The sequence below is a fragment of the Anser brachyrhynchus genome (assembly GCF_964034855.1).
Source record: "Anser brachyrhynchus genome assembly, chromosome: 3".
In the NCBI taxonomy this organism is placed as follows: Eukaryota; Metazoa; Chordata; class Aves; order Anseriformes; family Anatidae; genus Anser; species Anser brachyrhynchus.
Window position 1 is genome coordinate 38,312,461 of NC_137696.1, and position 25,176 is coordinate 38,337,636.

General features: G+C 40.5%; 1 protein-coding gene across 3 annotated transcripts; it reads left to right on the forward strand.

Annotated features, from left to right (window-relative positions):
- The first annotated feature begins 4,816 nt into the window (after positions 1-4,816).
- Positions 4,817-23,947, forward strand: FAM98A (family with sequence similarity 98 member A). Of its 3 annotated transcripts, none has more exons than XM_080588444.1 (9): positions 4,817-4,858; positions 8,158-8,237; positions 10,514-10,662; positions 12,211-12,345; positions 14,757-14,941; positions 16,278-16,358; positions 17,721-17,837; positions 20,440-20,607; positions 22,075-23,947. In XM_080588444.1, exons 2-9 carry the CDS (start codon positions 8,185-8,187, stop codon positions 22,822-22,824), a joined length of 1,638 nt encoding a protein of 545 aa, XP_080444570.1. In that variant the 5' UTR covers positions 4,817-4,858; positions 8,158-8,184; the 3' UTR covers positions 22,825-23,947. The 3 variants fall into 3 exon arrangements, with proteins under 3 accessions (XP_080444570.1, XP_080444571.1, XP_080444572.1); XM_080588445.1 differs by lacking the exon at positions 4,817-4,858 and adding an exon at positions 7,590-7,995; XM_080588446.1 differs by lacking the exons at positions 4,817-4,858; positions 10,514-10,662 and having other exon boundaries at positions 8,165-8,237.
- The last annotated feature ends 1,229 nt before the right edge of the window (positions 23,948-25,176 follow it).

A 25,176-nucleotide genomic window follows, 5' to 3' on the forward strand; every position in this document is an offset into this window, starting at 1 on the left:
ACTTAGCCTGCTCAGTAAAAGGCTGATTTATTCCCAGCTGAAGTCAATGGAAGAACTTCTGTCAACATCATCAGTGGAAGTTTGTCTGAAGTCCTGAGCCTTGTGTAAAACTGGGGGGAGGAGGGAAAACAAGCAGAGTTCATGTTTCTGTAATTGCTACCAGCATGCAGACCTCCAGAGGGGGACAAAGGATCTTTTCTCTTCTGTTTCCGTGACTGTGTGTAAAGATGGTACAAAATGTTTTTCAGAGTTGTTATGGTGTTTTCATACTAGAAATGTAAGAATGTAAGCTGAATTTGTAAATCTAGTGTAAGTGGTCAAGTCACCAAAAAAAGGTAATTAAGAAGGGAAGAGGGTTTTGAGAGAGGCTCTTTGACCTCTTTTTGTGATTTTAAGCAGTTACTGCATATAAAAATAAACTGAATATAAGAAGTATTTGTTAGTATCATTGCCCTACTTTCTTCAAATAACCATTTGCTGTCAAAACCAAAGAAAACAGGGTTTGACATACTTTTGATGCTTTTTAAAGTGGAAGTTGGGTAATGAGTAGGTTGTTTAAATCCTATTTTTATTTTTAAATGAACTCCTTTGTAGCTGTTTCTTGGTTTTCTTCTATAAATGTCTTTCTGATTATATATCTAAGCTTATTTGTTCACAGTTTACAGCTAATTTTTTTATTTTTATTTTTTACCCTTGTGTTCTTTCTAATTTTTTCAGTGAAGTGCTTGGTGCCTTGTAAATCTAAAGTGGAAGAGGGAGCCTGTGTTTCTTGCCTGCCTTGTGTTGAAGGATAGCAGTGCAGGGAAGGGAGATGCTGAGAGAAGGCTGCTTTTTTCCACAGTTCTGCATTTAGATGGTGCTGATTTGGAATACAGACCACCTGGATAGTTTCATTGCTCAGATTCATTTTCACAAAGGTCTCAGTGTATGCAACGGTAAACAGAAACTCACTCGGACAATCACCTTCTTCAGACATCCTCATTGAATGCTGTGTTACCTGTGTGGGATGTACTCTTGATTAACTTTATTTGGGTGGAAAGGACACCAACATCCATCCAATGTCCTTTTGATCTGCTCTCCTACAGTTGCTTCTACAACTAGTGGTGGTGGTCAGTGCAGAGCCCAGCTGGCCACAAATGAAGAGCAGCAGCTAGCACCAAAGGAAAGCAAGAGCTTTGCAAATGACAAACTAAAAGTTGTTACCCTGTGTTTGTCTTCAGCTTTCCAGAAGCTGAACCTTCATGTGGTACAAGTTAAATAGCACTTTTTTTTTCATGCCCTTTTGTCAATTGTTCTTCTGTGCCTGAGTGGAGCAGGGTGCTCTATTCCACCCTGGAAAAAAGATTCTTGTGGTCTCTTGAGGTAGGAGTAAAAGGTACTCCTGGAACTGCTGGAATGGGCAGAAACAAAATGGATGGTGTAGACTATGATGTGATGTGCAGGCAGATTGGTGGACAGAGGTTGTTTTGCAATTTTGTGAAATGGCATGTATATTTTTATTTATGTATTCTTTTTTTTCCTTTTTTTTTTTCTTTCTTTTTTTGCTATGGTTTCCAGAGGCATGCAGTAAATGATTTATCTACTGTACTGATCCCCTGTGCTGGCAGAGCTGTAGCATAGTGCACTGACTGGGAAGCCTTAAGTTCTAGGCTGGCCTTGGATTCTTGACTCCAGATCCTCAGGAGGAGGGGTGAGTTAATGGAGGGGGATTTACTTGTGTGTTTGAATGGTACAATATGGCATTACCTCTCCTTCCTTCCTTCCTGACCTAGTTCTCTGAAATCTGCCTTTCTCCTGATTTTTAGAGAGCTGTTGATAAGGAGTAAGTAAGCCTATTTGAATATTTCTTTCTTTACACTACTTCAAACCAGGCAGAAATACCTAGTAAATTCAAAGGATTATGAATTAACTCCAGGCATTCATTTGATACTGCAACCTTCAGTTTGCCATGTTGGAGGCTGGCAGGAAGGCCTTTCTCCTGGGTGAAGTCTGTTGCAGAGCAGAGCTTTATTAACAGGAGGTGGAAGAAGAGCCATGGAAAAGCTGCTGGCATTTTGTCAGTATTTATTGTAAATCCTGGTGTTTTTAAATATTCAGGTTTCTTTGAACACCTGTGGCTCTGTTTGGAAAGGAGAAGCAGCCTTCAAGTACTTAAAAATTGCAGAAAACTTTAAAAGTGGAAGTCATGGTTTAGACAAAATACAGTATGGTGTTTTTTTTTTTTTTTATTATTATTGTGGTAGAGATTTAACTAAGCAGCAGATAGGCTTTTGGGAGGGTTGTGTGTTTGCTTTACACTTTATAATGGCCATGTGAGCAGGGAGGAAATATATCAACCAGCATTCTGTTACTATTTTTTTTCCAAATGTATATGTTTTACTGGTAGAAATTACAAGTAGCAGATTAAGATATAAGGTCTCTGCCACTCCTTAATTCTTGCCAAGAGTGGAAATAAATGCCTAATTCTTAGCTAAGGGAAGCTGCGTGAAGATCTTAATTTTTGCCCTTAGATAATTTGTCTTTGCCCACTTTCTTCGTGTTTTTTTTAGGCTGGTAAACCCCAAATGTTTTTTTCAAAAGTAGCAAGTGTAGTAAGTAATGATAGCAGGTCTCTTTTAAAAAAGCAGCTACAAAACCAAACTACAACCGTCCACCAAACCCGTGTGTTCCAAAGCATGCTAAGATTATATTTCTTCAGTGCAGTGACAGGTTTAGAGTTGATAACTCATTTCCCCTGAGACTGGAACTACAGCAGCAAGAATGTCTGCTTAATGTGTTGCAGAACACAGACTTCTTTTTCCCTGAGGAAGGGCAGGAGATAGCACGTGAGATAGGTTTTCCTGTGGCACTTCATGTAATATTATGTTGGTTTATTACTCTCTTGCAATGTTACAGAAGGGCAAGGGGAGCAAAATCATCCTCTGGAATAGAATTTAGTCCTCTTTTTCCCCCCTGCACAGAGTAAATTAAAGCAGCCTACATGCCACTGCTGTGGGAGTAGAGAGCAGCCAAGGGTTTTACTCAACTCCTCTGCTGGTATCCAGCATGACGAGAAAGAGATGCAGGTCATGGTTCCTAGGCCACCTCTTCTGTTAACTGTTTTTAGCTAGTATGGTTGTATTCTTGGCTGTGACCGACTTGAGCAAAATAAAGCAGCTCTAGACTGTTACTTTCTGTCACAGAGCAGAAGATCGAGGCTCCATGTTTAGTGTTAATGCCTTGGTTTTGTTTTGTGATCCACCTGCACCTCTTCTTGGGCTGTCCTGTTGCTTGCAGTGAGAAGACTGAGTGCTGTAAGTTGTCAGTTCTGGTAAAGATAGTCAAGCTGCTCTGGTAAAGCTAGTCAAGCTGCTGTAATTATTCCCAGAATGCTCCTACAGCAGCTGGAGATGCAGAGAGCAGAGCCATCAAAATTGCAAGGGAAGGTGGTGGTGAATGGTTGAGTAGCTGTAGCAAATAAGCTGCTTCATGAGACGCAGTGTTCCCTTTTACCAGTAGGCTGACTGGAGAATCTTCAGTTTACAGAGAGCAAAGCGCATATGTAAGGTAATGTTTTCAAGTCTTAATAAAACACTTCGTTGTTTTTTTTTTTAAGAAGCTTCTTTGTGGGAGAGCTTTTGACAGAATCTAAGTTGAAATAGTACCAATTAGTTGGGATATAACCCTGTTCAGTTTGGCTGATGAATGTAGAACTTAAACATGATTGTTGAAGCAAAATAACACTTCAGGATTAGAGGTAGCTGTGAAGACTATGAAAAGGCTAGTAACAGCAATCCGATAAAAAAATGGTAGGGATGATCCTCACGTCAGTACTTGCATTAGGCCATGTTCGTCTCCTGTCAGACATGAAAAAACAGAAATAAAAGGAAAATGATAGATAATTAGATGAGAGAAGGACTCAGTAGCTATGTACCTGAAAGATAGTATCTAGAAATGCTAGGTTAGCAGAACAAGAGAACAAAGTCCATTAGCAAAGGCGTATCAGTCACTGCTTTTTCTCACAAGAACTGAAGGCTTAATGCAATTAAACCCATTTAGTATAGCAATTTTCAGGCACTTTTTACAGTTCATGTCCTCTGGCAATTAGTTTCACAGATTATATTACTTTAGCAAGTGTACGAGAGAGGTTCAAAAACAGTACATCTTAATTGTGTCTTTAGCCATACCATCCAAGATAGGGTTACAAAAAAAACTCATACTTGCATTTCATGCATTCAGTAGAATGGATTCAATTTGACTGGTGGAAAAGAAAATAATTTCATACATAATTTGCTGCAGTACTTCATAATTAACATTTGATCGTATCTGGCATTTGGTAAAAGACACAGGTGTGGGCAGCCTGCTTCAAGCTGGCTACAGGGTCTACAGAGAGAGATCATCCAAGATGCTGACTTGTATTATTCCTCTGAGGCTTAAATCTGTGTTTCAGAACCCAAGAAAAATGTAAGATTGTAAGATGAAACCGTCTGCTTTATAAGGTTAGCATCCTATACCAAAGCATCAAATATCCAACTTCTAGTTATCCTAGTTCTTAAAATCTTCATGTACTCCCTGCATTCGCTGTATGTCCAATTACAGCTATTTTCATGCTGTTTTAAGCTTGCTAGACTTCTTTCAGTCTGTATCAAGTGCTTTTGGTGTTGAAAACTTTTAATGCAGAGGGGAAGGAATCAAAAGGTCCTCAGACTTGGAATTATAACAGTCAAACTCAACAGACGGTCAGCAGGTGGGATTTGAGGATGAGCATTGAGTTTGCTGTAACAAGCCCATTCCCTTTCCTGGCTTTTGGTTAATTTCCACAGGAGCTATGAACGTGTTACCTGGAGCTGCTGGACTTCTGGAATACTCTTCTGAAAAGGTGGGTGCACATTTGCATGCCTGGAATGGTATCTCTTTCTCTTCACTTTGGTAATTCTTTTCATTGTTATTAAAATGGTTATTCAGTGAGGATTTTCTATATTCTTAATGGTTAAACATGTTTTTCATGGGTGTATTTGTAATGTGAGTTCTTTTGCTGGCATCCAAGAAGACTGTATGTGTGGATGCTTCTTTTCTCTTGATTAAACAGTATTATATTAAAAACAAATATTAAACATTTATGAAATAATTCTGGACCCTGAGTGCTGTTTGTTTAAAAACTATTCTCTAAAGAGGATTAAAAAGTGCAAGCTACTTCAAGATCTAATAGCAAGAGATGGAGCTAGTTTCTGAAGCTTCTTGATTCATAGGGCCTTCATGGCCCTACAATAACAGCTTCTTTATCTCTTGGAAGTGCTGCTCAAAGTGCCTTTTAAAACTCCTGCCTCAGGATTAACCTGGATTCTTGCTGTTATTTTGCAACTCGGCAACCATATTAAACTATTATTGCAAACTTTTTTCTCATGTGATCGCAAGAAGTCTCTTGTTAACTCTTTGCACAATTACTTCACCTAAGGGAAAATACTGCCCTGTTTCACCACCAAAAATGTCCCAACAGCAGCTAGGAAGCTGAAAAGAAGAAAGAAAACGGACAGTCTAGTCTGCCTTTTTGCATAGGTTTATCATAGCAGTTGATTATTCTAGAAAATAATGTGTGATAAAATGTTTTACAGTATGCAGATGGGATCGTCCTGCTTTATACATATGATAAGAAAACACAAACTAGCTTGCTGCTGCTGCTCAGGGAAAGAGAGCACTTCAGAAATGCTAGTATTCCCCACAGGAGCTCCATGCAATGTTAATGTGATTCCTAGCAACAGTGTCCTTCCTTAAATTGCTGCTGCAGAAGCTCTTTAGTAAACTAATTACCATAGCACTGAAATCCTCTGTCTAATGGAGGAGTAGTCTGAGGATAGATTCAAACGCCCTGTCTAGAAGAGCCTGACAGTACTTTTATCTATTTCTTTAGTGACCAAAGCTGCAGAGTAGAAGAGATCCAGCTGCTCTAGAAAATAAGCATATATTTTTGCTCATAAGGTAATCAGGAACATACTGAAGTCAAGAAATTAACTGCCATGCAATGGCTGCATTTTAACCTGGTTCTTTAGCAGTAGGAGAGAAGTGTTGGATGGAGTTGCTCAATCTGGTATCCTGGCAGAGGTGAGGCTACCTGCTGCTCCATCTCACTGGGTCCTGCCAGTAGCAAGGATGAGAAAACAGTGCTTGTGAAAATGGAAACATCAACACCACCGTCATCTTCTTCACCTCTCTGGCTGATGGGGATGAAGGTCCTTAGTGGAAAATACAGACATACAATATGAATCCCTCAAGTTAGATTAATCATTTTACCCACATCTAGCTGTGCAAGGAGGCTGAGCACAACCATTGCACCAAGAAAGTGTTACCAACCAACGTTTGGAAGGAAAAAAAAACATCCCCCAAGCCCTCAGCTGAGACTACTCATCTAGCCCAAGCTCCGAGACAGAGCATCTGAGATGCTTTGAGTAAATACAAGATGAACGTATTCATCTTGTAGACTAAAGTAAAAGCAGGAAATTCTTACAAGTTTAGCCCAGCAATGATAAAGCAGCTTGCTATGAACCCTAGTCTGTGTGAGGGGGGGATTGTTTGCTTAAGTTGAAATAGCCTATTGCTCTTCTTTACCAACAACTGTCCAACTAGAAGCAAACAGACAAACAGGGATACCCATATTACTCCGTTTACATTAAATTTTTGGGTTTTTTTTGGAGGTATTTTTTCCTTTAAATAGTAGATTGACCTGCCTTGAGCTGCAGAAGCAGTGATTGATCCATCTATTAGTGAAAAATTACCTCTTTCTAGCCCTTCAAGATACTACTTGTCTTCATACCTTGAAGCTATACGATCCTTCCTTATTTGCAGCTTTCCTTTATGCAGAACGAGGGCAATTTCACAAAGCACAAGTACCCAGGGCTCCTCTACCGGAGCATGAACTCACTGCCGCTGAGGGACTGGGATTATTTTTGGCACCGGTGCTTTTGGCTTTCCCTGACACAGCCCGGCCTTTCCACCGCACGCTTCCTTTTTAGTACCGGCGTGCTTTCTGCGGGGCTGTTGTGTGCACCAGCCCTTCCCACTCCCAGACCCCAAAATTAAAACCACGCTGCCGGAGCATAACCTTGGGGCATTTCACCGGTGGTGGGGCATGAGGCAGACCCCCCGTGGCCAGCCCCGCTGCAGCACCCCCAAAATGCCCGTTACCAGCCCCCAGCAGGGTTGTGCCTTCACCCAGCGGTCCCACAAACCCACCCGGAGAGAAACGACACCCACAGGAGCAGCAATTTCTATATTTTTTATTCTTATTTTATTTTTTAACAATTTTATTTTTTAACAATTGTATTTTTTAACAATTTTTTTTAATATTTTATTTTTTAATAATTTTATTTTCTAATATTTTATTTTAGTTTTTTTTTAACTTTATTTTTTTATATTTTATTTTATTTTATATTTTTTACACGCCACAACCGCGACAACCCTCGGCTGCTGTGGGGCCCCCTCAGCCCCCCCCCCCCCCCCCCGCCGCCCGGCAGGCCGCCTCCCTCAGCAGCCGGAAGCTGCCTACTGCAGCCGCGAAGGGGATGCTGGGAGTTGTAGTCCCCGTGGCGCGCCCCTGCGGGGTCCTCGCAGGCGAGGGCGCGTGCGCTCACGGAGGCGTTTTGGCCCCCGCGCCCCGCCGTCTCCCTCGCCCCGTGTTGCGCGGCTCGCCCTGGCGCATTCCAGCGTGGGTTCCGCTGCGCGGAGGGGGCCTTCCCTGGGTCTGCCCCGCGCAGTGCCTTAACAGAAACACCGCCTCCTCCCCTCGTCCCGCGCTCCCACCCCGCAGAACCACGAGCCTCTCGCTGCCACCCTTCCACTCCCTGTACCAGCACAGCCTGGCTCGGCGCTTAGTCGGAGAACCCCTCAGAAAAACAACCAGGGCCGTTCAGGCGCCGCGGCGGGGCAGCCGGGGGACCTGCTCCCTCCCTCTCCCCCCCCTCCCCTCCCCCTGACATGCCAACCCGGCAGTCGGCGGCGCAGCAGCAGCAGCAGCAGCAGCGCGTGAGCAGCGGGCGCGTGCCGGGGGGGGGCGCGTGCCGGGGGGCTCCTCACGCGGCGCGGCCGTTGGGGCCCTGAGGGGACGGGGGGGCGGCGGGTTAACGGCTGTAACGGTCACGGGTAACGGTAACGGCGGCGCTGAGCGAGTCCCGCCGTGTCCCGCAGGTCCCCGCCTCCGCTCCCCGCCGCAGGATGGAGTTCGAGCTGCTGGAGAGCGACGTGCTGGAGTCGCTGGAGGACCTGGGGTAAGCGCCCGGACGGGGTGTGGGGGTGTGGGGGTGTCCGTCCGTCCGTCCGCGGTTGGGGGCGGCCGTACGTGGCCGTGCAGCGCGCTGTCGGGGTGCGGTGGCTCGACACGCAAAGGTTTTTATTTCCAGGGTAAGCTGGTGGGGGTCGCCCCGAAGCTTGACAAGCAGGCGCCTGTTTTGGCAGGCGTTGCTGGGGCTGAAAGGGGAAAAGGTCCCTGCCGTGATGCACCTACCATATCCAGCCGCTTGGTTTTTTTTCTGCCACGTGTTTAAAAGGATGTTAAGGGCTTGAAGGAGTTGTCAGTTCTGCTCCTAATCTGTGTTACTGCTGATCTTTGGCTCTCATAAAGTGAACAATGAAAACGGGATAAAAAATCGGTGATATCAGCAAGGATTGGCAACTCGGATTGAAATGGAAAACTTGGAGGGCAAAAGTCATGGGACTTTTAGTAACAAATTGAATTAGTATCACACTGAAAAACTGCGTGCAGCTCAATGTCTTCTGTCAGTTCCCTTGGGTCTGTAACAACTGGAGTGCTGAAGGCCTCAAGCTTTGATGGTAACTCTGTTATCCTTCACAGCTCAACCTATTCACTGTAACCAAACTCTGAAGACATTTGTAACATATCACTTTTTTATTTTCAATAACATTGCACATCGAAGAGTTCTTTGCTCTTTTTCTGACTTGTGCTTGAGTGCTTAAACGGCAGCCTCTTCTGTTTAAGTCACTTTGTTGAACTAGTGAAAAAGCAAACAGATGGCAACGTAACGCTCCCGACAGAGGAGCATAGCTGTAGAGCACAGGCAGCCGGGGGTGTGGGCACAAATGGAAGGAAAAGGCTGCTCGCAGTCATGAGTCTGCAAGTTGGATTACAGGCCAAAGAGCTGTGTGCCTGAAATCGTAGTAACCAGAGATAATTCAGTTACGATGTCTCACCTGTCAACGAAGAATCCTAGAAATGTGACAAATGACTTAAATGCAGATCCTGCCACAGCAAAAGGCCTGTCGCTGCTTCAGTTCTACTTGGATATATAACTTGATGTTTCTATTGAGTCATATATGTTCCCATACACATGTGGGGCAGGACTTAAACTTGCTCCAATTAGCATGTTGGAATTGTCTGCCCCGCTGTGGTAAGGTGCTAGAGATGTAGTATATCAGATCTCAGCTTCCGGTCAATTGCTAGTAAATGCACTCTGTGCCATTAATCCTGCTGATCTATGGGGCAAAAGTTATTTTTGAGTGTGGCTTCTTCATTTCGTTTGGCTGAGGTAATAAGTTGTTACACGGAAGACAAACCCTTTGTGTGTGATGATAAGCACAAGAACAAAGTGTGAAAGTTTACACTTTAATGTACTGTTTGAGAGATGGTTTTCTTCTGAGATTTGCCAAGAGTTGACTGAACTTACTGGGTTTCTGTGTCTTTACTGATGACTTTACTCTGGAAGCTCAAAAGAGTGATTTCTGTTGATTATTCTGACTTTTGGATGTCTTCCTGTTTTGGGTGCAGTACATCAAAAATGTTGTGCATTTTCTGCTTACGCCTTGGTAAGCTCTGGCTTTGTGCTTCTGCCTGGCTAATTAGGCTACCTTCTCCCTAGTCTCCTCTCTCCCCCCAGCAGGGCATCACTCACAGATGTCCTGAAAACTGCATCTTCTGAAACCAGCTCTGCAGAATCACGCTTTCTTACACTAGGCCTGGTTCTGCTTTATTTTCCTCATGCAAAGAACTAGCTGCTACTTGCTTTTCTGTGCCCCATTTAAGAGAGCAGCTTTTCCAAAGAGGATATTGTTTAGCATCGCTTTGACAATATTTATATCACAGTTTGTTTTGTATGGCAGCCCTTTAACATTTGGTAGGAAATGATACAAAAGATGCACCATTCTAGCAGTAATTATTCAATGTGCTGTAAAATTGTGTTCGCAAACAGTACTTTGGAACTGCAGTTGCCGTGTATAGGTATATTGTAACATCTTCGAGAGCTAAAGGCAAAGAAGTTGCAGCTGTATGTGGTAACCTTCTCCAGGATGAAAGTTTGATGGTGTTTTTTTGCGTCCCAGTCTCTGTGGCATTAAGCTATTGTGCATGGATACGCTTGGCTTACTCAGACGTTTACAGCTCAGTACAGGAATATCTTACCAGTTTACATGTTCAGCATTTCATATGCGATGAGGGCGTAGCTCTCCATATGCATACAGCATAAAATAAATGTGCAGCAGGACATCAGTCACAGCAACCTTTAATGAACTGTGCTTTTGTTTTACTTGTCAGTTACAAAGGTCCATTGTTAGATGACGGAGCGCTGGCTCAGGCAGTCTCTCGTGGAGCCAGTTCCCCTGAGTTCACCAAACTCTGTGCTTGGTTGGTATCTGAGTTACGGCTGTTCTGTAAACTAGAGGAAAATGTGCAGGCAACTAACAGTAAGTAGCCATAACTCTAGCACAAACGTGCACTTCGTGTGTGTTCTTGCATGCCATAAAGAATTGGGCTGATAATTGCTAAATCTGTTGTACCAGTGAGTACTGTCTGCACACTGTCAGATTGCTGGTTATTTTCCACCTCGGTCTTCAAACTTACCTAATGAACAGCCAGTAGTGGTTGAAATAATAGTGAGGATCAGTCTTCTGATACTAGTGTTTTGTTAAATTGTTCAACCACAGATGTTTCTTAAAGTTCGTGGATGGATCTGAGGAAACATTAGGTTTTTTATTAGATCGTGAGAAGACTTCTGTTCAAGCCTTTTGTTTATAATTTTGATATAAGAAATACTGACCAAGGAAACATCCTCACAACTACCGTGACCATATTTTATTTTTTAATGTTGGTTACCGTAACTCTGTCCTAATCATGTATTTTTCTCTCTTTATGAAATACTCTGCAGAAAAGAGCCTGAAAATGTCAGTCTGTTTTTTGGTGGAGAAAGCAAATGCTAATTTTCCAAAAAATTGTGACATTCTGCAGATTAAGTTGTTAAATTAGTGTGATAATCAGTACTTCTAAATATTTCGTGTATCAACTCCAAATGTGTTTAATTTTCAATCTACTCAGTGCCGAAAGATTGCTGCCTTTTACCTCAACATACCTTGTTTTCCTTTTTCTTGCTATTTTTGACATGTGGTTCCTTTCTTCTGAGTGTATCTGACTCCCTATCTCGAACAACATAGCTTCTTGCCTCCTATAGTAGTATGAGTCTTACTATATGTTTTGTTTATAAAAAATAATACAATGTGGCAATATTTCAAATATTTCAAATTCTCTGAATACACGGGTAGAAACATTTTTATCTGTAGCATCATCAAGTCCTTCCTTTATTTTATGTGACTTGAGTTTATAAATAACAGACAGTTTTGGGTTACACTCCCTTTTCAAAAGGAGACTGTTACTTTATATCCATTTTTGCATAACTTGACTTAACAATGTTAGATTAGCTTCACTGGTAGCACTTAGATTGATATTTGTGTCAGAGACTAAGCTCTGGCTTAAATGACTTAATTATTTTCAGTGAAATTAAACAAGATCAATTGACAAACAAGAGTCAACATGGACAGGAAGTAAAAATATAAGTACTCATAAACTGTGTTATTCATGATCTTAGCAGGATTATCTAGCATGTTTGTGGCAGGAACAGTTAGTTAATACTTAAAATACCCCTGTAAAATTTGTGTTGCATTTAATGCTGCTCTTCACTATAGAATTTACCTGTGGCTGTCTGTTGTAGCTGCAAACAGCTTTCAGTGAAAAGTAATTTAACAATAATGAGGGACATTGTGCATACAAATAAGTTGTGCTGTGTCTTTGAGAAACCCAAAGAATGCATTTGGCTTCCATTAAAAGCAGGATTTCCATGTTAAATAGCAACTGGAGGAAAACATTATTTATTTTTTATAAGAGTAAATTTGCTTTAATCATATAATCACAGTCAGTGGGAGAGTTACTAGCTGTAAACAAATCATTCTTTTTCTTCTAAGGTCCAAACGAAGCAGAAGAATTTCAGCTCGAAGTGAGTGGATTGCTGGCTGAAATGAACTGTCCATATGCATCATTAACATCAGGAGATGTGACAAAGCGCCTTCTTAATCAAAAGAACTGTCTCTTGCTGCTTAGTAAGTAAAAAGGGTGCTGGTAGGCAATTTTGGTTTTGTGCTAAGAATTGTATTCTTATGCTTAGTGAGATACTGTTGGGAGCTATTTCCCCCACAGTGTATAAAAACAGCTACCTAAAATCACAAATTATTTTTCCCTGTAATATATGGTGTCAAAAAATTACACTTTTGGGTCTCATAAACTTACCAGTCACTCTGCAGCCAGTGCATGATGGAAAATATTCTGAACGTTAACCTTTCTCACATTTAGTGACAAAAAGCCTGTCCTATTAATTCTCAAAAGGAAATCTTAAGAGGGAATCATTTGAAGATTTCTACCAGGTTTTAGTCACTGAACTTTGTTCAGAAGGATCATAAAAATGACCGCTAACATTGAATGCATCAGCATTTAGGAGCCCCCACCAGGACTTGCAATGCACAATAAGACTTGCATTTTCCTACACTCCAAAAATAATTGGAACTTTTGTGAAAAAGAGAATGTTTTATTCCAGCTGCAGTTCTTTTGATCATCTCCGTTAGTAAGTAGCTTCAATGTTGCTTTCTGCTGCTTCAAAAGTAATGAACAGTAGCAAGGCTAATGTCTTCCATTTACTTTTCCATCCAGCAGGTTTATTCCTGCTTGGGAAGTATAGGTGCAAAACAAACAGTACTTAAATTTGGAAAAAGTGTGTGATGTTGATTCACATTTAAAATAATAAAAAAAATTGCAAGTCAGAATTAAGAATTTTAGTGCTAATTTTAATCTGATCTTAAATTCAACATATTTTTTTTGTTGTTCCCTCAGTTGCTGCTGATTCTTTAACTTTTCAGAACAGAAATATTCTGCCTTCAGCTGAGATATAAGAAATGAATTACAGAGTAGGTTCCAATACTGGAAAAAAATTAGTAGTAAGGCTTGATCTGAACTTGATTTGAAAGTATGTTTGAAAATATCAGAAAGTGAGGCAATTATAGTATTTAAAATGTTTTGTAGTTCAAGCACATCTGCCATTCAGCCTATTCTCTGTGGGCCAAGCCATTCAATAGTCATGGTTTGTCTGTGACATGGTTTATCCCAGAGGACTGTGGTGATGTACGTTTTGGTAATACAAAGCTGTGTTCAGGAGCTGGACTCTGGTGTTCCATCTGGAAGCAGTATTTTGTTTGTCAAATATGGACTTGAAATTGATGCCAAACTCTGTATGTAATGTGATAGTAATATCTAAAAATTCTGCATAGCTTTTATTATCTATATCAGGCTACCTTATTAGGTATCTTTTTGTATGTGAGCCTTAATCATTTTTTTAAAGAAAAAAGTTACCATCTTTAAGCAAATATTAAATGGAAGATTTAGCAATATTCTTACCAAAAGCAACGAATAAACATAAGTAGGTAGGGTTGTATTGGTGAACAACATCGCTAGAATACGATACGAAGTGCTGGCATCTGCAAAAAGAAATTCCAATTTTGTAGGTAATAAGTTGCTATTGTATAATTATTGGTTTACATGCTCACGAGTCTTTTTTTATCACTATAGTTTCTTATTTTTCAATTTTTATTCTAAGAACTAATTATGTAAATTGCTGTTAAGGTCACCCAGTATGATTCAAGATAAAAATAAACACATTTAACAATACTTTTAATTCAAACCTTCAATTTGTGAAAACTGCAACTAAAGGCTGTGGGCTAAATTTTTATCACCATAACCTACATCATAATGCTGTAATTGTAGATGCAGACCATGTTCAGAAATTCTGTGGCTTTCAATTTTTTTTGTTTGTTTGATAAAGGATTTTTAATGTGATGGGGGACTCTCACAGTTGTAATGTTAAGGAGCCTTGCAGGTGTTTTAGCTTCAGTTTCATCAATTACTACCTATCAATTACAATTACTACTGTCCTGTAAACCTGAATACTCAATAGTACTTTAAAAAGTGAGGTTGTTTTTCCCCTGTGCATCTTGACTGCAGAAGTAGAAGAGATTCATATAACATTTCATTTCTATTTAGTCATGTCCTGGCTTCATTTCCCAAAACCTCAAGGAGTACTTGTTTGTGTAGCTTAAAGTGCATGCCCCAGTCCCTCATCCTGCTTATTTTCATGTTCCTAGTCTCCTGTCTTTGCTGGGCAAAGCCTGAAGGAAAAGAGCTGTGCTCTGTTGAACTCTGTGATAATACCTGTCAGAATTGCAAGGGTTTTTTCCAGGCTTTAATTGGTTGCACTAAACCTTTTCCCTGTTTGTTGTGTTTCTAGCATTGGGCTCATCGATTGCTCAAAATATGAGTGTTCTGCGGATACCAAAATTATAGCCCTAACTCTTTCTAAACTGCTCCATTTGCACATTTGTTGGTCGTAAGCGCTTGAATTCTCATTGGTTCTAAAATATTTATCTCAAATATACTTGATGCTGAAATCTAATTTTTCTTACCCCAGCATACCTCATCTCAGAACTGGAAGCTGCCCGAATGCTGTGTGTGAACGCCCCTCCTAAAAAAGCACAGGAAGGAGGTGGCAGTGAAGTCTTTCAGGAGCTAAAAGGCATATGTATTGCTTTAGGCATGTCCAAGCCTCCAGCCAACATAACGATGTTCCAGTTCTTCAGTGGAATTGAAAAAAAAGTAAGATCCAAAGGAACAAAACTAGAATACTTAAGATGTTACTATTTTAATGGAAAGTAGTTCTGCGACCAGGAAGAGATTTGCCTCTTATGATATTCCAGTGTTTAAATTGTGATGGTTTACTGGGTATGCCAAGAGTCAGAATTCTGAAAATGAATTTAAAGGCTTTTTCCACGCCAAGGCACGAGGTCAGGACTGCTGCTATCATTGCCTTAAAGAGTGAGGTACTTCTTACTCTTCTCTAGGTGTTAATGTCATCACTTGTTGCAGACATGGAAAATGCTGAGCTTAGGCATCAGAAAGAACACTAAGGAGGAAAGTATTTCAAGATGTATAACTAAGAAGAAACTTTTACAGGAACCTATTGTTTTAAAAATATTTAGATGAAAAGGTATTATAACTAAAGTCAAACATTTTCCCTGAGGCTTTATCAGGTTTTGTGGTTCCATTTGTTTTTGTTTCTTTACGTGTATGTGTTTTCCAGGTTGCCAATTTTTTTTTAAAGTTTTCCTTTCTTTGAGTGACTTTAACAAAGCAAAAACCAAAGTGGAATAGACTATCCAGTGCACAGACCAAAGGTTGGAAGTGGAGGTTTTTAAGCTACATTATGTATAAGTTTTTTGGAGGGGAGAGGAGAGCAGCACCAAAGAATCTTTGTGAATTTTAAAGAATGGATGAGTTTATGTAGCTCCTGAAAATAACCGTAGACAAGTTTTTTGATTAACCTTTTAGTTGTGTTATATTTAACCAAATCTAAGCAACTGAAACCAGTGCTTCATTGCTTTGAAAAAAAAATCAGTTTGGTTTGACCTGTTAAAGAAGGGGATGATGGTTTTCCAGCAGAAGGCCAAGGTGTGGAATGGAAGCAGTTTGTTTTAACTTATAAAATGCAAATGAAATTTAAAGTTCTGGTGTGGAAGACTTTCTTCTTTTGATTGTAAAGAGGGGTCCTTCTTTAGGTCTTGTTGTTTCATGTAGTCTTAATACAACCTTTATGACATAAGTTTTTTTTTCTGAATTAAAAAGGTGATGTATAGAATACCCTCTCTGTATTCAAGGGGAGCTTTAGGTCATGGAAACTTTCTATGTTAATTGTAGATCTCTCTATAGACCTTTCTCTTAATTTTTAGATAATTATATTGTAACTACCAGAAGTACTAAAATATAGTTGCTTTCCAAAAGAAGTGTGGTCGGTTCTCTGTCCCAAAGAAACCAACTTAATGTTGGAAGCTGCTGTGTTGTGCCTATGACCATTCAAGAGTCCTCTCCTGCAAGTTGAGTCTTGAAAAGCTAATTTTTTTAGGGAATACTTATATTTTTGTGTGTCTCCTAACAGCTGAAAGAAACCCTAGCAAAGGTTCCACCTAATCATGTTGGAAAACCTCTGTTGAAGAAACAGCTGGGACCAGCTCACTGGGTAAGTAGTTGCAGGTGTTAGTGCCTGTTTCCCTTGTCCAGGAATATAAAGTGTGAATCTTGATTCTGTGTGCGATGTTGCAAAATGTTTTTTTCTCATCCCTTTCCAAAGATGAGGTGACAATTTCTTGCAGTGTTTTAAAACGTATGTTAATACAGCAAATGTTCAGCGATTGCTGAAGGTCTTTCTTGAGTTCGTGAATCTGCATGATCAGATGCACACAAAAGTTTCTCAACGTAAAGGAGAAAATTATTATTTACAGTGGTGGGGCTCTGCTGACCTGTGTGCTTGTGCAGTAGCTTAAGCCTTCTTCTCCTGTCCCTTTCCAGTGCTGAGTGATGTAGCTTTGCTGAGACGTCTAACATCCTTTCCCATAGCTTTTTTCCAGTTAACCTGTGGGTCCTCCCATCATTTTTTCCTCTCTCTATGCTGCTAGAGTAGTCATCTTCCTTCATAGCCTCTTCTCCGAGAAGCCGGGTGTGCAGGTAGAAGCTGAGAGGGGCTGTACACCCAGGTGGCAGACATGATCATCTCCAGCTGGGACTTGGCTTTGTCACCTGCTGTTATAGAAGGGTGTTGCTTTGGTTAGATACTGCTGCTGAACCAGCACAAAGCTGTTTGCTACTGCAAAACTCTGGGAGTCTCTCAAGCCTCTTGCTTAAGGTTGAAGGTTTTCTATTCCCAACAGTCTGTTTCCTTGAATGTTTGTGTTGTCTGGGCTGAAATTGGGTCCCCACCACCCCCCTCCAGCCAGGCTTCAGTCGGTACATAAATATTTTCTTTAATGCTGCATATCTAATCTGTTGCCCTGACTAGTCCTCTGTGTGCTTCTGGTGAGGGCTTTTATCCGTAGGGCACTCTGTTGTCTTGTCTGTATGCAGGCTGTACTTTAATCAAGATCCTCTTACAGTTCTTTACTTACTTTTAGTGCTCTATCTTTGTACTTAAGCTTGCTTCTTTTTAAGAAGGCAAGGACGCCCTGGTCCCTAGGATTTAAGTTATATGCTTGTATCTCCTTCAACCTGTTGTATTTAGTGTTTTCTCGCTTTTGCTTATATGTCCTGGTGGGTATTGAGACATGTCTTAACAGTGCGTGCAGCTTTTAAGTCCCTTATAAGCAACAGACAGCTGTGCCTGTTAGAAAAGGTATAAGGCTGAAAGTGGAGATAACAAAGCCTTTGGGGAAAGTATTGTCAGCAGACATAGCTTGCTGTGGGCTCATTTGTCAAAGTAGATGACTGCAGGCTTAAGCCCTGGTTAGTGTCCACACGTCTGATTCTCTTCCATACACATAGTTAATTGTCTTAAATGGAAATATTCTATCTATAACGCATAAGTTATATTTGCAAATTTTCATTTCAGGAAAAAATTGAAGCAATTAATCAAGCCATAGTCAACGAATATGAAGTCCGAAGAAAACTGTTAGTCAAACGTTTGGATGTTACTGTGCAGTCCTTTGGCTGGTCAGATAGAGCTAAGGTACAAATAACTTGCTGTGAAGTCCTGGTCTATGGTAATCCCTTATAATAATTATCCCTGGAAAACTGCTTCATTGTTTTGCCCTCTCTGAGTAAGAAATAACCAAAGAAGTTGTCTGCTTTTGTTTTGAGTTTCTGAAGAAGTTTATGACAATGTAAGATGACTACAAAATTTTCTTTAAAGTTAATTTGTTGTTAAAAGCACCATGTGAAATGAGAAGATATACCGTGTATAATGTACACCAAAGCCAGAACAGGTAATTAATAGGCCATTAGAAAAAAGAGTAGGAGATTACTGATCCAACCATTTGCATTGAGAGTACCTCAATGTGAATCTGTGAGTGCTGTATCTGTGTGATGGTAGAAAAGCAGTTTCCTGTTGACCACTCCTTAATTTTGTGCTGTCCATAGTGATCAGATTTCCTTAGCTCAAAGTGTGTCTGCAAGCACAACTTGACAGATGCATGTGAGGAAATTCTGCTTTTAAAAATGTTTTAAAAAAATATTTAAAAATGTTTTCCTCGTTTCCTGTGGTTTATAGCAAAAAAGGAATGAGCATTTATGACAATAAATCTGCATTACTGCATACAGCAAGTATGACAGTATTTAAATTGTATGCAAAGTTTATTTTCTAGGGCTTAAACCAAATCGGCAAACATGAAGTTAATTATGATGCTGCTAGCAGTGTTTGAGACTGAGGAGTTGTTAGCCATAAATTGTGGCACATGACGTGCCACGTGTTTTTCATTCGAAAAGCAACTGCGTTTTAATCATAATATGTGGCCTCTCCCCTTTTATTCATCACCTAAACAGGACTTCTGCTGATGTCTTTCTCTTAAACCTAGCATTCTTTGGTGTTGTTTTTTTTCTTTTTTTTCTTAGTAGATCAGGGAGTTATCCAGTTGTTTGAATATTTTAATAGTGACTGAGGCAAAAATATGGACCAGGCTAAAAAACAGGTTCCTCTTGGTTGTTACAGCTTTAGTATCCAAATCCATGATTTTGTTTTTTCTTCCCCTAGGAGAATTCTAAGATGTCTTTGAGCTTGACTAGCTATATGAAAGCCTTTCAGAGAAACCACAAAGTGCATGTGTTTATATTCATTGAAATTCAAATCTAAAGTTGTTACAACCACAACACTATGAAATTGGGCGATGTGGCTATAGTGTTCCAAACACGCAGTACAGTTTGTTTTAATAGTAATTTCTAGCAATGCTTTAATACATGGTGGTCATTTTAAATATTTTAAAATTAATAAAGTATCAGAATACGGCAATATTAACTAAATAGTTATTTTTCCAGATGGTGGAAAACATCAGTAAAATTTTTGTAGTCTGTTATTAGGGCTTTTTATTTAGGCAAAATTTAAAATTTTGAATTAAAAGAATAATATCACAAGAGCTCAGTGAAACTTGCTAGAAAACAAAAACATTACTGGTGGATACTGTTTCTTCTTCTGACTTTAGCCAATGCCAGGTAATGAAGTGCATGTTTTCCTTTTTGAATAATTTCCTTTTGAATAAACCTTCTTCAGCTTGTAATGTAGAAGTACAAGCTCTTGGTTCTAAAAACTTAATCCTGGAGTCACTTGGAAATACATACTCTAAACTCTTCTCAGTTCTAGTTTTCTGTCTTTAGATGGAAAAAAAGATTTTAGGATTTTAAAACTTGCTCTTAAATTCTTGCTCTGTCAAGAGATTTGTTGGAAAACCAATCTTGCCCATTCCCACTGCTGTCATCTGTGGTCCGGCTGTCCCTGCAGCCATTTTGTCTCTGTGCAGATTGCAATCTGTTTTATCTTAACTGCATCCTACGTTGTATTCTAACTGAAGGCAGATGTAACTCATGTATTAACTCATGCACTATTTTGTTACATCCGTCAATTGGATAATTGCTATCATGGTTTTAAGGTGTTTGAAACAGCAAGTACAGTTAATGCCAAAAAAGTATTAGAGGAAGAGAGATTGCTTACAAGGCAAAGTTGAACCCTAAGATCTGATTTCTAGCTTGGGGTCTACACTACACAAGACAAAGGACTGGTTTGGAACAAGTTCCTGAGAGCTTTGGTTCTGACAATACCTCTTGATGGAACCTGACCTGACTGTGAAAGAGTTAATGCAGCCTGTTCCTGCTGGTGCAGGGTTGGTGATTTGGTGATGCAATTGTAACTGGAATGGATGCGGGGCAGGAATTTGTGCAGACACAGGAGGAGGGCTTGGGACAGGTTCCGAATGTGCTTCACTTTTGGTACCACATTAGCGGTACTTCATTATAACTATATGGCACACTCTTGTTCTGCGTTTGCATGAGAAATAAGTCTGCACATATTTTCTTAATGTTAAAATAGTCAGAAAATCGGTGTCTTGTCAGTTCAGTCAGAATAGTGTTTCACGCGTTACTTCAGAAATTAATTTGACAAATGCGGGATTTGTTGTGGTGATTTTTAGTTAAGCGATTCTTCCTGTTTTTATATTCATTTTTGTTCTATTTGCAGTGGCATCTCGTTCTTCAGTGTCGATTTTTTTTTTTTGGTGAAGTGTCCCATTCCTTTCCTATTTTGCCTATTACTTTAGCTGACTGGGTTTTGTTTTTTTCCTCAACAGAGTCAGACAGAAAAACTGGCTAAAGTCTACCAGCCAAAACGTGCCCTCTTATCTACTAAGTGCACTATTTCCGTTGCAAATCTCTTGGCAGCTCGACAGGATCTGTCAAAGATTATGAGAACAAGCAGTGGGTCCATCCGAGAGAAGACTGCATGTGCCATTAATAAGGTACTCTTGGTGATGAGTGGCTAACATCACTTCTCCTATTAATGAATATTCAAGTGATTTGAATGTGGTAATAAATCTTACTTTTTTTAGGATTGTAAGTGGAAGTTAGATATAAGGGATAAGAAACGTGGCATTTATGTACTCCATAATGTACTGATATACAATCTAGGGAACTTCAGTTTTATCTGCTCAGGTTCAGAGTGCCCCCTTCTTAGGGGTAGTTAAAAAAACAAACAAACAAAAAAAAACCATCTTGGACAGTGGAAGTTGGCCTGCTCTATCTTATTAGAATTACTGATGATATTGCACTGCTGCTACTTAATTCTGTCATGATATTTAAAATTCATGATATTTAAACTAACACCTCTATAGTAACTTTGTCCTATGTAAATAGAATCTGTTAAGATCTTAAAGCGAATGTATTCCATGTTAGATTTCTCTGTATGCAAATAAGAGATTCTAGTCAAGTTGTGTAGTTTTAGTAATGACACAGAAGGAATATAATTTAAATGATTTCCCTTGTTTCAAGAATTAAGTTTTCACGGGAGTAATGGGCTCACAAGGGCAAATGTACTGAACTTGAAGCTCAGTAACTATGTACAGAAGTATATCTGGTACTTTAAAATTTGTAGTTGTACATACACACTTTTCTCTGTTTTGGGGTACCAGTTGTAGTTCAGATAATGTTCTAATTCCACTAGTATGGAATAGTGCTGTGCTGATTTGACCTCCCAAAAAGTTTTTGCACCTTTTTAGCGTACTTTGAGTGAAGAATGTAAAAGAAAGTGAGTGGGCATGAAGACGTGTTATATATACAGTATCATCAGACTGTATATACATTTTATTAGGAATGCAGTACTGCCCAGCTGCTGTTCCATACTCTGTTAACTGCTAGTCATTACCAGTATTAAATGTCTTCCAAGACATTAACAGAAATTAACAAAATAACCTGCTTCCATCGAAGCTTTTTTCTGTTGCATTGTTTCACATTTTAAAATGATACAAATGTCCTGTCCCATCTGTAGTCTTGCTGTATCCTTAATGTCACAGCATCATTGGACAGCTGAAGACTTCTAGAGTCTTGCTTACCTCTGGTGCTGTCCGAAATTTGTTGGTTGGTGTGTGAAGTTCGGAAAGTTTGTCTGTGTCCCTACTGAGAAATAAAAAATCTTTGCATGTGGTTTTCCAAAGCTATCATCATAGCTGATGGTTTATACAGCAAATCAGAACACCAGTGAAGAGAAAGCCATGAGTATGGTGCAACTCAGTCTGAGGTGAGCAGTCTGCAGCACTAAATGGTTTAGTGAAAGATTGTGTGGATGCTGCCTTTATTTGTGAGCCTGCTGCTTGAACAAGGGACCCAGGTCTCTAGGCTTGTCTTGTTAGCAGTGCTTGGAGTACCAGATAATTCCTGTGACTCTTCTGTGAGGTGTAACAACTCCTAAAGTTCTCTCTTTCCCTTTGCAGGTGCTTATGGGCAGAGTACCTGACAGAGGAGGAAGGCCCAATGAAATTGAACCACCACCTCCTGAGATGCCACCCTGGCAGAAAAGACCAGAGGCTGGTCCACAGCAAAGTGGAGGCAGAGGAGGAAGAGGTGGCTACGAATCCTCATATGGCGGGCGAGGAGGCTATGACCATGGGGGTCACGACCGAGGAGGAAGAGGAGGCTATGACTCATCGTATGGAGGACGAGGAGGTCATGAACAAGGAAGTCATGATCGAGGTGGGCGAGGAGGACGTGGTGGTTACGATCATGGCGGCAGAGGAGGTGGAAGAGGAAACAAGCTCCAAGGAGGCTGGACAGATGGTGGAAGTGGTGGCTATCAGGATGGCGGCTACAGGGAGAACAACTACAGAGATGCAGGTTTTCAAACAGGTGGCTACCACGGTGGTGGTGGTGGTGGCTACCAAGGAGGAGGCTATGGTGGCTACCAGTCATCTTCATACACAGGAAGTGGCTACCAAGGGGGTGGTGGTTACCAGCAAGACAACAGATACCAGGATGGTGGGTCCCACAGTGACCGAGGGGGTGGGCGTGGAGGAGGGAGAGGTGGCCGCGGTGGGCGTGGTGGCCGCGGAGGTCAAGGAGGAGGCTGGGGAGGCAGAGGAGGACAGAATTTTAATCAAGGCGGGCAATTTGAGCAGCACTTCCAGCATGGAGGCTATCAATATAACCAATCTGGTTTTGGACAAGGAAGACACTTTACGAGTTGAGGCTGCTAAAAACTTTTGCTTCAGCAGAGCTCAAATAATAGAAACCTGGTTTTGTGGCCTGGCTTAATCTCTTCTAGAATTAGTACAGATTTGTACGCATCAGGCAGAATCTTGTTGGGTGGGATGTTTTGTACTGAGCAAAGTACAGTTTTCTGTAGACTTCCCTTCCCGCCCCAACCTGTATGAATTAAATGCATCATAACTACTCACTGCACTTCACCTAAATATGAATTAATAGCTGTGCTTTTTAGATGTTGGACTGATGTCTTCTGCTCAAAACACATCTGTCTTGAGCAGCTACCTGCTATGTTTGCCTTCCACTTTGGCTAGAGAAATATCAAGACTTGTCTGGTCAAAAATGTACATTGCAATACACAATAGATCTGCATCTCCCCCACCCTCCAATCATTGTTCAGTTACATGATCTAAAACCAGACTATTGCTCTTGGCTTGCTGGCCTCTTGTGTGTGTGTGTGTAACTTTGACTAAAATATGAGAGCCCACACAGCAGATTCAATCTTAACAACCAGGTTTGTTGTCTATTATATGAGCTTTACTGTAGATGCCACGTTTAGTAGCCTTACCTTCCACTAAGCAAAGTTTTTTCCCACCTGCTCAACTCTGAAGACTGACCGCCGCCAAAATCTGCAAAGATCATTTAAAACTAAGCTAAATTGTGAACTGATAGTGTGTGTAGGCCTGTAGTTAGGTGTAGCAATTCAAACTGACCTGCATCCATCCAAAACAAGTTGCTCCTCCTCCAAACCTAATTTTTACTTGAAATCAGCTAAAAAAAATGACAAACTGAAATTTATTTTTTTTGCAAGTTAATACCACTGGCTCAGCAAATCTAGGGCAATTTGTTTTGGGGGTTGTCTTTTTAAAGAAATGCACTACGGCCTGGGAAGATTAGTTCCTGCCTGGAGGAAGCCCTTTTATTATTGCTGCAGAAAACAAAGCCTGGCTGAGTTTGATGTTCTAACTTTTTTTTTTCTTTACTGAAAGCCACATAATGCTTCTTGCTGGGTTTTTTTGTGTACATAAACATTGTCAAGCTGTGAAAGAAAATGGCTGAAGGTGTGCTGTTGTATAAAAGGTGAGCAATAAAAGTATCTGTATGTTCCCTTTTGCTTTAGTTTCTTTTCCTTCTTGGTAATAAATAAAGCAGTTGCTGCAGTAGCTGGAAACTCTAGGGTTTTCTGGCTTCTTCATCTATTTTGTTTTAATCTCTTTTATATGTTCTGATTGTCCAGAAGTACTGTGCATTCTGCCTCCTTAAAAGCTGTCAGAACTGGAGCAGATGGGAGGAATGGGTTTTGTTGCTTTCAGTTTGTTCTGTTCCTCCCCTCTGATTTGGTGTAGCAGCATAGTCCCTCTCTGGGGTCTTTATACAAAGTTACTCTTAAGCTGCCTCAGCATCAGTCTCCTGGTTATGCTCCTTCATGTCATGTGAACTTGATATATTTTGGGGACTCTCCTGATGCTGTCCCAGGTTGTGGGAAATTTAGGTTCTTGCTTTCACAGCTGTAGCAGGGACTGTGCTGATAGCAGAGTGGCTGGGCTGTGTAAAGTACCCTAGGGGCTGAATTCAGGTTGATGCAGGTAGAAGTAATCCAAGGATTACAGAAATAACATTACATTTGAGAGAATCTATGTAACGCTAGTTTTGTTGTAATTCAAACTAATCATGTAAATAAGCTGGTAAAACATTGTTTAGACTCTATCTCCCTGTATTTCATTATGGGATCAATCTGAAAATCTCCTGCTTAATTTGTTCGGGCCACTAGGTGCTGCTAGTGATTCACAAGCTAGAAGTGAAGTGCCTTTCCATGAAATCTCTGTTATGGTGTGTTTTTTTTTAAATGCTTCAAACAGATTTTGACAAGCCTGTCAAGGAAAAAGTTTTCCATGTTGAATCTGGGTCTTTGGGGGTCACCCAGATAGAGCTATCTCAGCATAATACAGTTCAAATCACAAAGCATCCATCTAAAGATGGATGTTACTGCATCACAAAGGTATTGGTGGATTCTTGTATCGGGGTGCTCCAGAAAAGGTATCTGCCGTGTGAGAGGGCAATACCTTGCCCGATTGGGTCAGCGGGTTTTAGTGGCTTTTTTAAAATTTAGATTCTTTCAACTGGGATGGTCCTAGACTGATAGAGGTGGATAGGCAGAGGTAAAGAGCCTCTGTCTGGGAATGTAATAGTGTCAAGCTGACAGCTTCTGCTTTTCCTCACGCTGCTCCTCATGGTAAAGAGGCTGGTGTTTTCTGTCAGTGCATTTTGAGTGCTGCAAACCCATCCCTAATGAGAGAACTTAGGAGGCTGTTTAGAGAGGCGCTGGTTGAGTTGCA